The sequence below is a fragment of the Macadamia integrifolia genome, chromosome 6, assembly GCF_013358625.1.
Source record: "Macadamia integrifolia cultivar HAES 741 chromosome 6, SCU_Mint_v3, whole genome shotgun sequence".
Classification (NCBI taxonomy): Eukaryota; Viridiplantae; Streptophyta; class Magnoliopsida; order Proteales; family Proteaceae; genus Macadamia; species Macadamia integrifolia.
In genome coordinates, this window is record NC_056562.1 from 9,684,068 (window position 1) to 9,697,837 (window position 13,770).

General features: G+C 36.4%; 1 protein-coding gene across 3 annotated transcripts; it reads left to right on the forward strand.

Annotated features, from left to right (window-relative positions):
* Positions 1-11,800, forward strand: LOC122082863 (carboxyl-terminal-processing peptidase 1, chloroplastic). 3 transcript variants are annotated; one of them, XM_042650668.1, is made up of 13 exons: positions 2-449; positions 1,838-1,957; positions 2,833-2,970; positions 4,641-4,745; positions 4,846-5,014; positions 6,115-6,191; positions 7,941-7,985; positions 9,921-10,004; positions 10,557-10,595; positions 10,681-10,743; positions 11,202-11,331; positions 11,404-11,464; positions 11,554-11,800. In XM_042650668.1, exons 1-12 carry the CDS (start codon positions 45-47, stop codon positions 11,457-11,459), a joined length of 1,431 nt encoding a protein of 476 aa, XP_042506602.1. In that variant the 5' UTR covers positions 2-44; the 3' UTR covers positions 11,460-11,464; positions 11,554-11,800. The 3 variants fall into 3 exon arrangements, with proteins under 3 accessions (XP_042506603.1, XP_042506602.1, XP_042506604.1); XM_042650670.1 differs by having other exon boundaries at positions 311-449; positions 1,774-1,957; XM_042650669.1 differs by lacking the exon at positions 2,833-2,970 and having other exon boundaries at positions 1-449.
* The last annotated feature ends 1,970 nt before the right edge of the window (positions 11,801-13,770 follow it).

Genomic DNA, 13,770 nt, shown 5'->3' on the forward strand with positions numbered 1-13,770 from the left:
TTCCTCTTGCAGTCTGCAGACTAACTAGCGCCAGGAAATAAAGGATGAGGGTAGTATTCTGCTACAACTGCTCGATTCCCAGAGGAATAACAACAGATTTCATTTCCAGTCATATTTGTCCGAAATTTATCAGTTTTAACTCTGAACCCAGATTTTCTAAACACCTCAGCTTGAAATGGCCCCAGAGAGTACTACTCCATGCGCTTACAGGTGCTCTCTCATTTGGGTTACTCGTTTCTGCTCCTTTTTCTTCTGCTACAGAGTCTTCCTCACTTCAAATCCCATCACCACCTTCTTCTGAGTATTGTCGGGAAGAAGAGCAAGACCAGACGGCGGAAACAGCTCCAGATTTGGTTACTAATGAATCAATTGTGGAGGAAGCTTGGGAAATCGTCAATGATAGCTTCCTTGATGCTGGGAAGCATCGTTGGTCCCCGGAAAGATGGATGGTACTGTATCCACTTTGCCCATAATGTTATTGTGTTTGTGATGAGGTTCCTGTTTGGTCAATATAGAAATTTGTATACAAATGCAATTTTACAGGTTTGAACCCTTTCCAGCGTTGTTTGATTTGAGTTGGAATTGCCCATGTTTTGTACTGATTTTCTTGGTTCACAATTTCAACTTTTTGCTCAACCAGCAGTTGAGCAGGGATACATTTTACTATGAAAAACATAGATTTGAGGAGAGTATTGGTTTTGAAGTGGAAAAGGATTCCATTTTTTATTCTTTTAACCCTAAATGGTCCGATCAAGAACTGTTGTATGAATTTTACATTAAACCTTTTGACAAGTTTCAAATTAAGGAGTAACCAGGTTCAAGAATGTTCTACCAAAGTAAACCAGGTTCAAGAATGCAAGTCACAGTCATTTATATTCTATAATAATAGTTACATTCGATTATATACATCTCTTGTATTCTGAATTTTTGTGTCTATATGCTTATATCCACCTCGTGGTCTTAAGATTCTTGATCTATACAGTTTACAGGGATTTAAACCCTCTTGATTTTAAATAATAATAGTAGTCATTTTCATGTGATTGAAAAAAAAAGAAAAAAAAAGAAAAAAAAAGAAAAAAAAAGAAAAGAAAAGAAGACAAAAGAAAAAGGAAGAGACTGAGTATATGGTGTCTTAAACAAATAATTGGTGTAACATGTTGCAATAAACTGTAGGGATGCGGGGTGTGATAAAAATGCTTATGTTATAGATTCTGGGGATATTATATCGGAACGGGATTCACTTAGCCTGTCCCATTTAGTTGGGATAAGGTTTAGTTGATTTCAACTGTTTGAGCTTCTAGTGATATTATGAGACTGAGAATTCCTTGACCTGTTATTGTAACTTCTTTTTCCCCACCTTCCTATTTATTTTACATGCTAAATCACTGATTAACTTCAGCAATACGATTGAGGTATGGGATGACGAACATGTATGTGAAATCATTATTCCTGTATAGTCCTCTTTCTTTTCCCCTTTATTCCTTCTCCTTTCCTCTTCTTCAGTTCATCACATATTAAAACCTATTAGTTATCATGTTTCTCCTTGTTAAAAACTTCACACATACATCATTAGTTTCAAAAGGAAAAATTGAGTATTCTTCTGTATGGAATCTGCAACTCAGTCTTACCTATCCTGTTTAAGTGGATAATTTGGAAAATCAATTATGCCAATGTTATACTTTTTTTCACTCCTTTGTTGTGGCTGTTGTTTAATATTATTCCTTTCTCATTTAGTTATTCTTGACCTCTTTTTGGTTTATCTTATTCTCGCAGCTTGACCTTTGTTGACTGCTTAAAGATCGACCAATGCTGAATATTTTTCTTTTCCATTTATCAGCAAAAGAGGGAAGATGTTATAAATAGCTCAATCCAGACAAGGTCTAAAGCTCACGATATCATCCGACGGATGCTGGCTAGCTTGGGTGATCCTTATACACGGTTTATTTCTCCTTCACAGGTAAATTTTCCTCAATAGTATTCATTTAATTTCTCTTTTTTATTTGTATTTGTTGTTGTTGTTGTTTTTTTATTTTTTTATTTATTTTTGATGAATATCAGTTTTTATTGAAAAGAAAAGGAGAGTACAGGACTAGTATATAACACCACCACCACCAACAACAACAACCAAGACCGATTGTGAAACCTCATTCCTTACCTTGATATGTGTAATTAGAATTTGTCAAGTTCAAGCATGTTGTTTGCAGACACTTGACTGTTCAAACAGTGTCAAAAACTCAGAAAGTGTGAACTAATCATGTAATAAATAAGTACAATCTCAATATGGATATTCTTGTATAGTTTCTTGTTACGTCTTACCAGAGAGTGTCAATAAATCTGATATGAAATTTGGTTGGTTTCATCTTATTTCTCTTCTAAGAGATTGTTTTGAAAAGTAGTTTTCCATAAAGGGGTGACATGCCTTTCTCAATAATATTCATGTCACTTGTCAATCAGTTGTTCAAGTTTGTTATCGTAATTTTTTTTCATGTTGTGTTTCCTTTTCCTCATGTCAGTTCAGTTATCTAGGTTTGACAGTCCTGTTCTGCCCTTCCACTTATTTAATGCCATTGCTGCATTTGATTCATAAGCATTCATGGCTCTTTTCTCCATCTTGACATCATCTTAGCCTTCTTATTGTCCTCCATACTTATTATGTCAGAGTTTTTTTACTAATCATGTTAAATGTTAATATATTCCATGCTTATGCTTGACCCTTTAAGAACTCTTTTCTTTCCATCAATTGTGGCACTTGCATCAATGTTTAGCGTTCAGTGATAAGAATTTTCTGATTTCTTATTTCGTTTCCTAATATGCTTTAATCAATGATGAAAGTTCTCCAAGATGGCTAAGTATGATGTGACTGGGATTGGAATAAATCTTAGGGAGCTTCCTGATGTTGATGGACGTATCAGATTGAAGGTATTAGGGATTATATTGGATGGTCCTGCCCATGCTGCTGGAGTAAGACAGGTGATACAACAATAATTACACTTGATATTTCTTTAAACTTCGTGCTTCTTTGTATGTATCCTGCATGACTCTTTCTATTAATAATTACTCTTAATATTCACACACACTCACTCTTGTATGCTCGCGCACACATCAAAAACATGTTAGCTTAGTTAGTGTGTGAATGTATTTGAATGTACTTGCTTTTTAGTTAATTGGCATTATGTTTTTCCTTCACTTAAAAAAAAGTTGGGATTGTGGTTATGGCTCTCCTTGTGGTTGTGGATTGTGAGTATACTGATCGCACACACACATAGAAAATATGATAGCTTAGTAGCATGTAAATGTATTTGAATGTACTTTCTTTTAAGTTAATTGGCATTGTGGTTTGCTTTCTCCTAAAAAAAAAGTTAGGATTGTGGTTATGGCTCTCCTTGTGGTTGTGGATTGTGAGCTATACTGATAGCTGCATTTTTGTCACAGTAGAGTCTCATGGGTTTGTCAGCCTCAAAATCCAACTCCTGGATCAACTTCTTCAGCCATAGAAGCAGACAAACTCTATGAGCCATAGCTTTAAATTCTGCCTTGGCACATTAGATCTGGCAACAAAAAGTTCTTTCTTGCTCTTCCAGCTCCAAGCGACCAGATTCACACTGATAAAGTTGTAGCATCCTGATGTCAACCTCCTGTCTGTGACTGATCCCGGCCAATCTGCATCAATATAAGCCTCAATTCTCAAGTGATTATTTCTCTTGAATAGCAATCTTTTTCCCTGGCTTGACTCAGATGCCTGAGAATTTGATAAACTGCTTCCATGTGACTAGTTCTCGGAGCATGCATGAACTGACTAACCACAGTGACAATATGCAGTATTTGGATGAGTGAGGGTGAGATAGTTCAACTTCCTCACCAGTCTTTGGTATCTATCTACATCATCAATCAGATGTCCACTTTCCTCACCCAATTATGATTTTGGTATGGGCGAATCTGTATGCTTACAACGTAACATCTCTTTTTCACTTGGGAGATCCAGGGCATACTTCCTCTGACATATATAAATGCCCTTGGTTGTCTTTGATACCTCAATTCTTAAGAAATATTTAGGATACCTAGATCCTTAATCTTGATCTGTTGAGCTAAACAAATGCTCCTTCAGCTTCCTCACTTCTTCCTCATCATCACCAGTCATTATTCACTACCATATCGACATACATAATGAGAGCTACAAGTTCACCATTTGTTCTCTTGGTGAAAAAGGTATGGTATGCTTGGCTTTGACTGTATCTGTTTTCTTACCATGTATCGTCTAAACCAATCAAACCAAAGCTCAGACCAGATTGCAGGGAAGAACCAGACCCAGGGCTGAGGGTTCTCCTGTTTTCTTGTTCACACTGGTTTGGTTATTTTCGGTCTGACTAGTGTTAAATAATTCCTAACAATGTCTATGTAAAAGATCATATAAGTCAGCAAAAATATCCATTTTCCATTACCCGAGGCATTTTTCCTGGAATACTGATGATAAAAGTTCCTTTTGTCTGTTTTTTCTTTTATATCTATTTAAGTAAATTGATGTGGTTAGTTTCCTCATTTTCTCTTAGATTATTTGGTTTACTTATTTTTGGTTGATATTATTCCATTGGGACAGAGCAGTGCTGATACTTATTTTCTATAATTCTATATTCATTTTTTAGGGAGATGAAATCTTATCTGTCAATGGAGTGGATGTCAGAGGGAAATCGGCTTTTGAAGTGTCTTCTATACTGCAAGGTCCTAATGAAACGTTTGTGACAATTGAGGTTGTGATATCTGAAACAGTCACATTGAAAAATGTTAGCATGTTTATATTTTTCTAGATCATTTTCCTTTAGTTTTCAACTTAAATTTTGATGCTTGTAGGTTAAGCATGGGAACTGTGGACCTATTCAATTGATTGAAGTTCGAAGACAACTTGTTGCTCGAAGCCCAGTATTTTATCGATTGGAAGAAATGGAGAATGGAATCGGTTCTGTGGGATATTTACATCTTAAAGAGTTCAATGCATTGGCAAGAAAAGATTTGGTCATTGGTACATTCTCAATGCTTTAGTTGAGAACCCCTCCCGCGCCCCCCCCCCCCTTTTTTTCTTTCACTTACTAAATTCTACAAGGTTTTCTGCATCGTGGGATTTTCAGAAATAATGCATTAATGATCGTGTGTTGCTTAGTTGTCTTAGTTCTTTCCTTTCTAACATTTTGAATTTGTTTCATTTAAGATCCAATATTGGGGAGGAGGTTGTTATGTTGATTGAGTATGCTATACTTGAGGAATGTGCTCTGATTTTAGTGCTTTACTTGGAGAGTGGACCTTTAAAAAATTTAGCTTTGTTTCATTGCTTTAAAGTTAGGATCTATTGTTTCTTTGTATGATATCCAACATTAGGCAGTTCTGTCAACCCGTGGGCTGTTCAATAATTTAACCAATGTATCATGCAGTTCATTTGTCTGAATTCGGAGAAGTGCTGGGAATGATTGTTTAAATCCTGAAACCCCTCAATGGTGATTGTGGTGGACCTCATACCAGTTGAGAACAGTAGGGAATCTGGTAATTCCTTATTTGCATTTTTTGACTGCTGCTGGAATGGTTAGTTCACACACTAATGCTGTCCATGCCTAACTGATTTGGGAGTAAAGTTCCACAAAGAATGAATTCAGGTACTGAGCAGCCCTAGCTTTGTAAATTTTTAAACTTTGCTGTTAGGGTAAAATAAGATTGCTAAGAGGATTAAAACTTGAATTTTAGGGTAAAAGAAGTGTTAGGGAGCTGTTCTAGGGTTGAATAGAGCATTTTTGTTGGATAAAATATGAGATTAAGAGTGTTGGTCATCGGTTAGATTTGTATTGCAGTAAGCTCCACCAAATCTAGAAAGTTGAAGCGAAGAAGAAGAAGAAAGTTGAAGTAAAGAGATTGTACACTGATTGATATGAGTTTTGAAAACAAGCTTGTTCACATACTTTATGAGATGCTCCATTCTTTTGAGATCGTTATGGCTAACTTGGATCTTTATGCCTTTGTGGGCCTTGTTTATATTTGTGGTTTTCATGGACAGGGTTATTTCTTCATCTTGTTCTTTCTCTGCAAAGTTCAGTTGCTCTTAAGATGAAGCTAAGGAAATAATGGTTGTTGCAGCAATGAAGCGTCTTCAAGACGTTGGTGCATCTAATTTTATTCTGGATCTTAGAGATAATCTTGGCGGACTGGTGCAGGTCTGCTGGCATCTTAGTTTTCTCATATTTTGTACAATGTCTCCATCCTATGTGAAACAAAATTTGAGAGAGAAAGGCTTTTCCTTCCATTGAAGGAATTGATATGCATTGGTCCAACCATCGTTACCTACTTTTTGGTGTCTGTTTGATACAATTTTTTTTCTGATCTAAAGGGTTAATTTACTAAACCCTCTTTATACATAATACTAAACCAATTATGATTTTCTTCCTTTTTGTTTCTTCAATATATAGATTTCATTAACAATACAAAAGGAGAAATCTTCAAATATGAAATACAAAAAGCTTTTCATTTCTTTTGAATGTATCCCTTTGATGTTACCTCCAGAGATAGATCGACTATTTAAACATGTTTAAAGAAGTTCACACGCTGAGGTAGTATTCTATTCCAAGAAGGCAGAATCACTTTACAAGAGAATTTGCCAATTTATATATGTCCTTTTTCAATCCCAGTTTTTGCGTACACAGGATAGAATACTTAGAAAGAGAACTTTTGTGGAATGACATATAATTAAACTCAATAAAACTTTTTCCAACATTCAAAACCATTTAAAGCCATGTTTATTGTCAACCCAAAGTCAATGGCAGAGATGTTGCTGAAATTTATTATTTGGACTAGGAATGTATCTACAAAGAAAGGCTCTATTTTTGTTCCTTGAGGAGGATGATTGACAAGGCTCTCCTTGGAAAGGTGGGAGAGCAGAGTTGTGCAAGTTGTTCGGTTTAGTTTGTGGAAGGGGATCTTCATGGATAGGTTTCATCACCTTGCCCATTTGAAGTTGGAAGTTGAAGTTGTGTCAAGCTTATGGAACACTAATGGTGCGTTCTTTAGCCTCTTAGTCATTGTTTCCCATCATTATGCAGGATAGACGATTCCGAGGAGGGGGTAGTTAAGAGATTTTTTCAAAGAAGTTCATGAATCTATTGTTAAGATCCAGGGGTTTTCATGGGATATGAATGATTAGGAAGTAGACTTCTTGGCTGATTTGCATCTCTTTCAAGATGGATCTAACCTGGGAAAAGAGAGGAATTTGGTGGCCTATTCTATTGGCAAGCAGTTAGGCTTAAGGTTTTCTGTCTTTTTGATTGAGAGGTGGAAGACACCTTATCCCCATCATTTTTATTTTTTAATTTAAACACCCGTGTCAGATTGAAGATCACTCTTTTTCCTTGTATTGGCTGCTGATATAAGATTTTGACTGTTAATCTTTCTATTTTTAGAGGTTAGATTATCCTTACTAGACGCTTTCATTGTAAACAAGATGCTGAATTGTTCAGCCATTTGTTACCTCACTACCTTGGGAAATCTCTTATCTATTGAACTGCTTATCCATCCATTAATGAAATTCAAAGTTACTCACCAAAGAAACATTTTAGGCTGGATACTTTGGTCTTTACAAATAAATAGAGAAGAGAATAAAATCTTAGAAGGTGGATGTTACTTTTCCCCTGCATATGTTTGAATGAAGTTCTAAAAATTTGTAGCTGAATCCTAGAAAAAAGAGGTGGTTTTATGAAAAATATAGGCAAAGTTAAATATTAACTTGGAAACAATTTCCATTCATAAGTTTCTGATTGTTCTCCCATAGTTTGTTGTTTTAGAAAATTTCCATCCTCAATTTCTCATGTTTTCCTTATGATTTGCATATATCTCTGTGTTCATTATTTTCATTTGTCATGGTTGGCAGTTTTAAATTTGTGAGCTTGATCCCACCGTGTTGATTATTTCAGGTTGGCATTGAAGTTGCTAAGCTTTTTCTAAATGAAGGGGAGACGGTATATCTTAATTCTCATCAACCAGCTATATGTTCTTTTCATGTTTGTTGAAATATTTTTTTCCGTATATTTAAAAACTTCATCTGTCCTTGAATGATTTCTCATTGCTGTGGCTTGATGATTGCATCTACATCGCCTAGATGAATTTCTTAATATACTTCCATGTGGATATATCCTTGTGATGTTTAACAATTCCCATGTATTTTTATGTGTTAAAAAATAAAGTTTGCCCGACCTCATTTTATTTGTTCACTGGCTCCAAATAAACCTGATCTTGTAGGATTGCCTTTCCTTTTATTTGACCAGAGCAGAATTAAGTGGAGAGGCATAAAGGGGATGCCCAACTCCAAGAAAAAAAGAATGGTCTACCCGTTATGGTCCTCATGAAGAAAATACACAATAATACTGGTTCTTCATTGGAAACCCTCCCTATCAACAGTACCTGTGGCAAGGTTAGAAATTTCGGATTTCGCCCCCTGCCGAAACAGAAACATTTCCTTGAAATTTCGGTAAAATTCTTAAAATTTATTACTCATATATATTTCAATAGTCATCTCAAGAAAGTGAAATATATTTTTGGTAATTTTGGCAAAATTTTTCTAGGGGTGTCGACCAAGATATCATTTGATCTCTTTACCAAGGGACGAGAACTTCAGTATGGAGGTTAGTTAAGACCTGATTTCTACCAATGAAACTATGAATTGATTTGCCAGAATGGTTCTTGATTCTCAAAAAACTAATTCACAAACTGGGGCTGATCAAGCTAATCAAGTCTTCAATCTATTTGCTATACGAGGAACAGATATCTGGTTAGCAGGTTGACCTCCCAAGCATATTGTATCAATCATAAGATGATATTGAATCTATCACAACTATGAATCAAGCAACTCTGCCAGTGTTTTTTGCCGGGTAGAGGAGGATTGGTGTCATGTTGGCAGCTGGCTTCTTAAAAACCTTGGTCAAATCCTTTAGCATGGATCCTAGAAATTCAATTTGAATAGAGTTGAATGGACAAACAGGATCCATGTGGCCAACTGCGTTTAGTTGGGATAAGGATTAGTTGAGTTGTCTTCATAACTCTGAATCAAACATGAAGCAGATTCACTATTGGCCAGTTAAAGGATGAAATGTCACAGCCAAGTTCCCTTTGCAGAAGATTAAGCTCAATTAATCATGATGCTTCAACGACTGTTGACCAATAACTGTGAATAGATGAATGTTACCGGATGGCCTAAGACCTTGTAAGTGGTAATAGGTTGACAAACTCACTCTACCGTTCAAAAAAGCCTATTTGGCTCAAGAAGACTAGAAAAATGTCTACATAAGGAACCTGGGTTAACCATTGTTTTCCAGCTTCCTAAAACTTCATCTTTAGGAGTGACTCCTAGCTGCTTGGTTTAGTGGCTCTGTGGACATGTTGAAGAGAAGTGAGGCATACTGCATGCATGTTCAACATATAATTTAGCAGGATTTTAGGCCACCGGACCTTGGCTTGCTACATGCACAGCAGTACAACATTGTATCAGTTCGTTGATCCTGATTTATGATTTTCAACCTTTTCTCATGATTATGATTGTCTGGAATGGTGTAAAATTTGTGACTTTAGGCCTTGTGGCCGCCTGATAATGATATATGAACAGTTTTGGATTGATGAGTATGATGCTACCTGGGCAGCTTTGCCTAATTAATCTTTTGAAACTGAGAGTTCGTTAATCAAATGGTATTTGCCAATGCCATTCGTAGAGATTAAAACTGCATTAAAGTTGGAGAATCATAAATTACCACACTACCTATTATGGGTATATGACATTTCACCAATTCGAGAACTGCCACTCAACTATATCAAATTGCAATTTTAGGATTATTATAGAGTTGGTGTTGTTCCATTTTATGGATATTCAATCGTGATATTTTGTTCTTGTTAAATGTATGCAGGTAATTTATACAGTTGGAAGGGATCCACAGTTCCAAAAAAGTATCATTGCAGACAGTGCCCCTATGGTTACAACTCCTGTCATTGTATGGAAATCTTTTGTACATTAGATGTCAGATTGATCTATCTTCAACAAAAATTGCTTAATGCAGCATTCATTTAAAATCTCCCTTTAGTGATAATCTTGATCTGACATGTTATTTTTCTTCATGGGGGAGGGAGGGTATTTGTTTTGTTAAATGAGGTGGAAAGTGGAAACATATAACTTTGTCTTCTTCTATTTTATTTTGTCTTATTGGGTCTATGAGGTTAACTGATATAAACCCTTGTTGGACATCCAAGTTCCATAAATGATTTGTTTTTTCTCTTTTTTTTTTTTTTTGGGGGGGGGGGGGGGGGAAGAAAAATGACATGCTTGCTTAGATTTGAGGTGTTGAAACTGTGCATTTCATTCATTTCTCCTTTACAACTCATGACTGAAAAAGCGTACCATACACTCACATAACCACCTTGCATGTTTCGGCTATGCCTTTCCTTGAGACTTTCTCAAGCTTGGACTCAAAGTTGTTTTGGTTCACCAGATATGACATCTTGGACATCTTTGTAAGTCTAATAGATTGATCATTGCTTTAATGCAGGTGCTGGTCAACCACAATACTGCTAGTGCTAGTGAAATTGTGAGCAGCTTCCTTATCCATTCATTTGGAATTACTTCAGTTTTCCATTACAAAATTTGTATTTAAGATGACACCATCTTGTCAGGTGGCAACTGCTCTTCATGATAATTGCAGAGCTGTTCTTGTGGGCGAAAGGACTTTTGGCAAGGTATGAATAACTCATCTGCTAATCGTTGCCTTTGAGATGCTGCTTTTGAAGTGTTTTTGGAAATTTAGTGGTGTTGTTTTGTGGACCTAAGGTCCATCACACCCCCTACTACAGTCTTCTTAAGCCAATCCCACATTCCCACTGGCTTATTCCTGCATATCCTTCAACCTGGAATCTAGAAAAGTTGTTTGCAGGGTCTTTAACCTTCCAATTTAGAGATCTGGCTGGTAAAATTATGATGTTAATAAGAAAATTCATATATGTGAGGGGCTGAAAATATTGAAATATATAATTTGTGGACTATATACCACGAAAGAAATGGGCCCGCCAATTGATTGGGCTGGGCTGTTGAGTTGATTGGTTGCATAAGCGTAGGAGGTAGGGTCTGATGAGGCTCATGGACCTCAAGGCCATTGTAGTATATTTAGCTTGTCTCATTTGCTGGAACAAATTAACAGGGTCTGATTCAGTCTGTTTTTGAACTCCACGATGGATCTGGTGTGGTTGTCACTGTTGGGAAATATGTCACGCCAAATCGCATGGACATTAATGGAAATGGAATTGAGCCTGACTTTCGAAGTATCCCAGGTAATATATTTTCAATTGTTCTATGATGCAACCAGAATAGGAACCGTAAAATCTACATAATCTCTATTGCAGCTTGGGATGAAATTACAAAGCATCTTTCACAGTGCCATTTGCAAAGACAAGGATAATACAGGTTTGCAGCATTCCTTTCTTTTTTTGGATCTGTTCCGTCATCGACTTTTTCTATATTTAGGTTGAATATATTATGGCTTCATAAATTAGGATCCATGCAAAAGGTGATTGGCTGAATATAGTTATAAGGTGCCGGCTGCCTACTGGATGCACCAACTACAAGGGGGATAAGGCTGAATTGTTGTATTGTTATGACTTTATAAGGTAGAGTCTTTTGATGAGGTCATTTTTTCTTTCAACTACAGGGGAACTATAAGAATGTATTTGTTTTTGGTTGGATTTAATGGGAAAATAAGATCTAATGAAGAAATCATTGATGATGGGCAACTTTTGTTTATCCATGCTGTCCCTGTTATAGATGAGGATCCTAGGTGATGTAAATATACTAATTTGTGTCATAAACCTGAGCAGCTTTCTTGCCGTGAGGGAAAAAGAAATCTCACTTTGAAGGATGCTTGGAATGTTTACCGAATGGTTAAACGTCTCTGTGCTGCGCCTCATTCTAGTATGGTTCATTCTGATTCTGCACATCTTCACAGAATCATAACTGGTCCCCCCACCCGCCCTCCTGTGCGCATGCACACACTTTGAAATTGCAATATATTGAAGAGCTTCTAAAGAAAACTCAGGCAAGATTCATAGGCCAATTTATGCAAATATTTGGTCCTACTCTTGTGTTCGAATGATCAATTGAGGTAACTTGGAAGTTCCTAGAGAGAGAGCAACACTGGTGTCAGTGTCACATTGCAGCTCAGTTGAAGTCAAAATTTTATTTATTTGTAAGCTTTAACTTCTCCTACTTGTATTCAGACTTGAGTCCAAATAGACTATATGGTAACTATTAAGACCTTGAAAGATGTTGGACGATTAAATACAAGGGAAAAACCATAGGACTTAAAGGACCATGCGACATTGAAGAATAAATAATTTCTATAAGAGAGTGGGACTTGCAATCTGGTCAATGTTTGCGGGGCACCCATGTGGCTATTTGGTAGCCCAGGTAGCACTTGAAAAGCAGATACAGGTAGGCTGCATCTCATGAACACTAGCTTAGCTATATATATATATATATATATATATGTTATGATTGAGAAATTTACACGACCGTCCCAGACTTTGGTCCAATTACAACCTCCTCCCGTGTTTTAAACAATTAACTCTATACTTGCAAAGGTTGATGTTGTTAGTGAGGTGTTAGGTTGAAACGGTTAAGTTATGCAAATTTTTCATTGGTCGTATTACCTTCTATAATATATTTTGACACTTTTACCTTTCAATACAACACCAACAAGAGATGTCCTCAATCTTTCATTGTTCCAACTAATTCCATCTCTCCCTTTCTTCTTTGACGACCTGTGTACATGATAACTTCATCTCCGGCAAACTCTAAGACTATGCTGACCTAATCTCTCCAATCTGCGATATTTGAACTGCGAAATCGATGTCCAACTCTGTGGTGCTGTCCTAATCTCTCCAATCCGTGATCTATGTGCTGCAAAACTAACTATTCCATATCTCATCTTTCTTCTCCAGCGACTAGCATATATGAAACTGAAATCTCTGGCAAATTGCGATGATATCTATGATCTTTGCAACATGAAGGTAAAATTTCCCCCCGTGAATCCCTTCCTTAGTTGTCATCAATTTGGATTCTCAGTTGTATAAAAGTTTGCAATTCTATGTGTTAAGGGTTTTTGAAATTCCACAAATTGGGTTGTGTTTGAGCAAACCTAAAACACAAAGAAAGTTCTAATGGTGATTAGATATGCACATTGGTGAAAGAAATTGGATCCAAAGTTCGAGATTCAACATCAATGAAAGTTCTCTATTCTTCACCTTCATCGGAAAGTTCTATCTTCTTCACGTTCACTAAATAAGGTATGTATAGAGCAAAACCCTTAACCGTTGACCCTTGTTTGACACGGCATTTCAATTTGACGATTTTAGGTTTGAAGATGTAATGAGGGAAAAAAATGGTATTGAGATTTTGGCTATTTTAGTTCAAGATATGATAGGGTAAGAGTCTTTTTAATTTCAAAACTAATACTTCATTAACACCTGTCAGCCTCTAGGGGGCAGATGTAATTGTTCAAAACACAGGGAGGGGGTTGTTATTGGATCAAAGTTCAGCGGAGGATGATGTAAATTTTTATTTATGATTTTACCCTTGATCTGATATGATACTCAATATAAAATCGGCTAGGTATGGGTATCGGCCTTGATACTTAGAACACTGCCAATGGGTGAACAAAGGACGAAAGTTAGAAAGATGGTTTCTTTTTGTGACAGGGCTAGACTGGTGAAGAG

What these genes read in the sequence shown, in the direction of transcription:
- LOC122082863 (XM_042650668.1), top strand. Translation starts at nt 45, where the DNA reads ATGAGGGTAGTATTCTGCTACAACTGCTCGATTCCCAGAGGAATAACA. An exon ending in ATCTTGGCGGACTGGTGCAG is followed by an intron (nt 6,192 to 7,940) that starts GTCTGCTGGCAT and finishes TGATTATTTCAG; the next exon opens with GTTGGCATTGAAGTTGCTAA. An exon ending in TGGTTACAACTCCTGTCATT is followed by an intron (nt 10,005 to 10,556) that starts GTATGGAAATCT and finishes GCTTTAATGCAG; the next exon opens with GTGCTGGTCAACCACAATAC.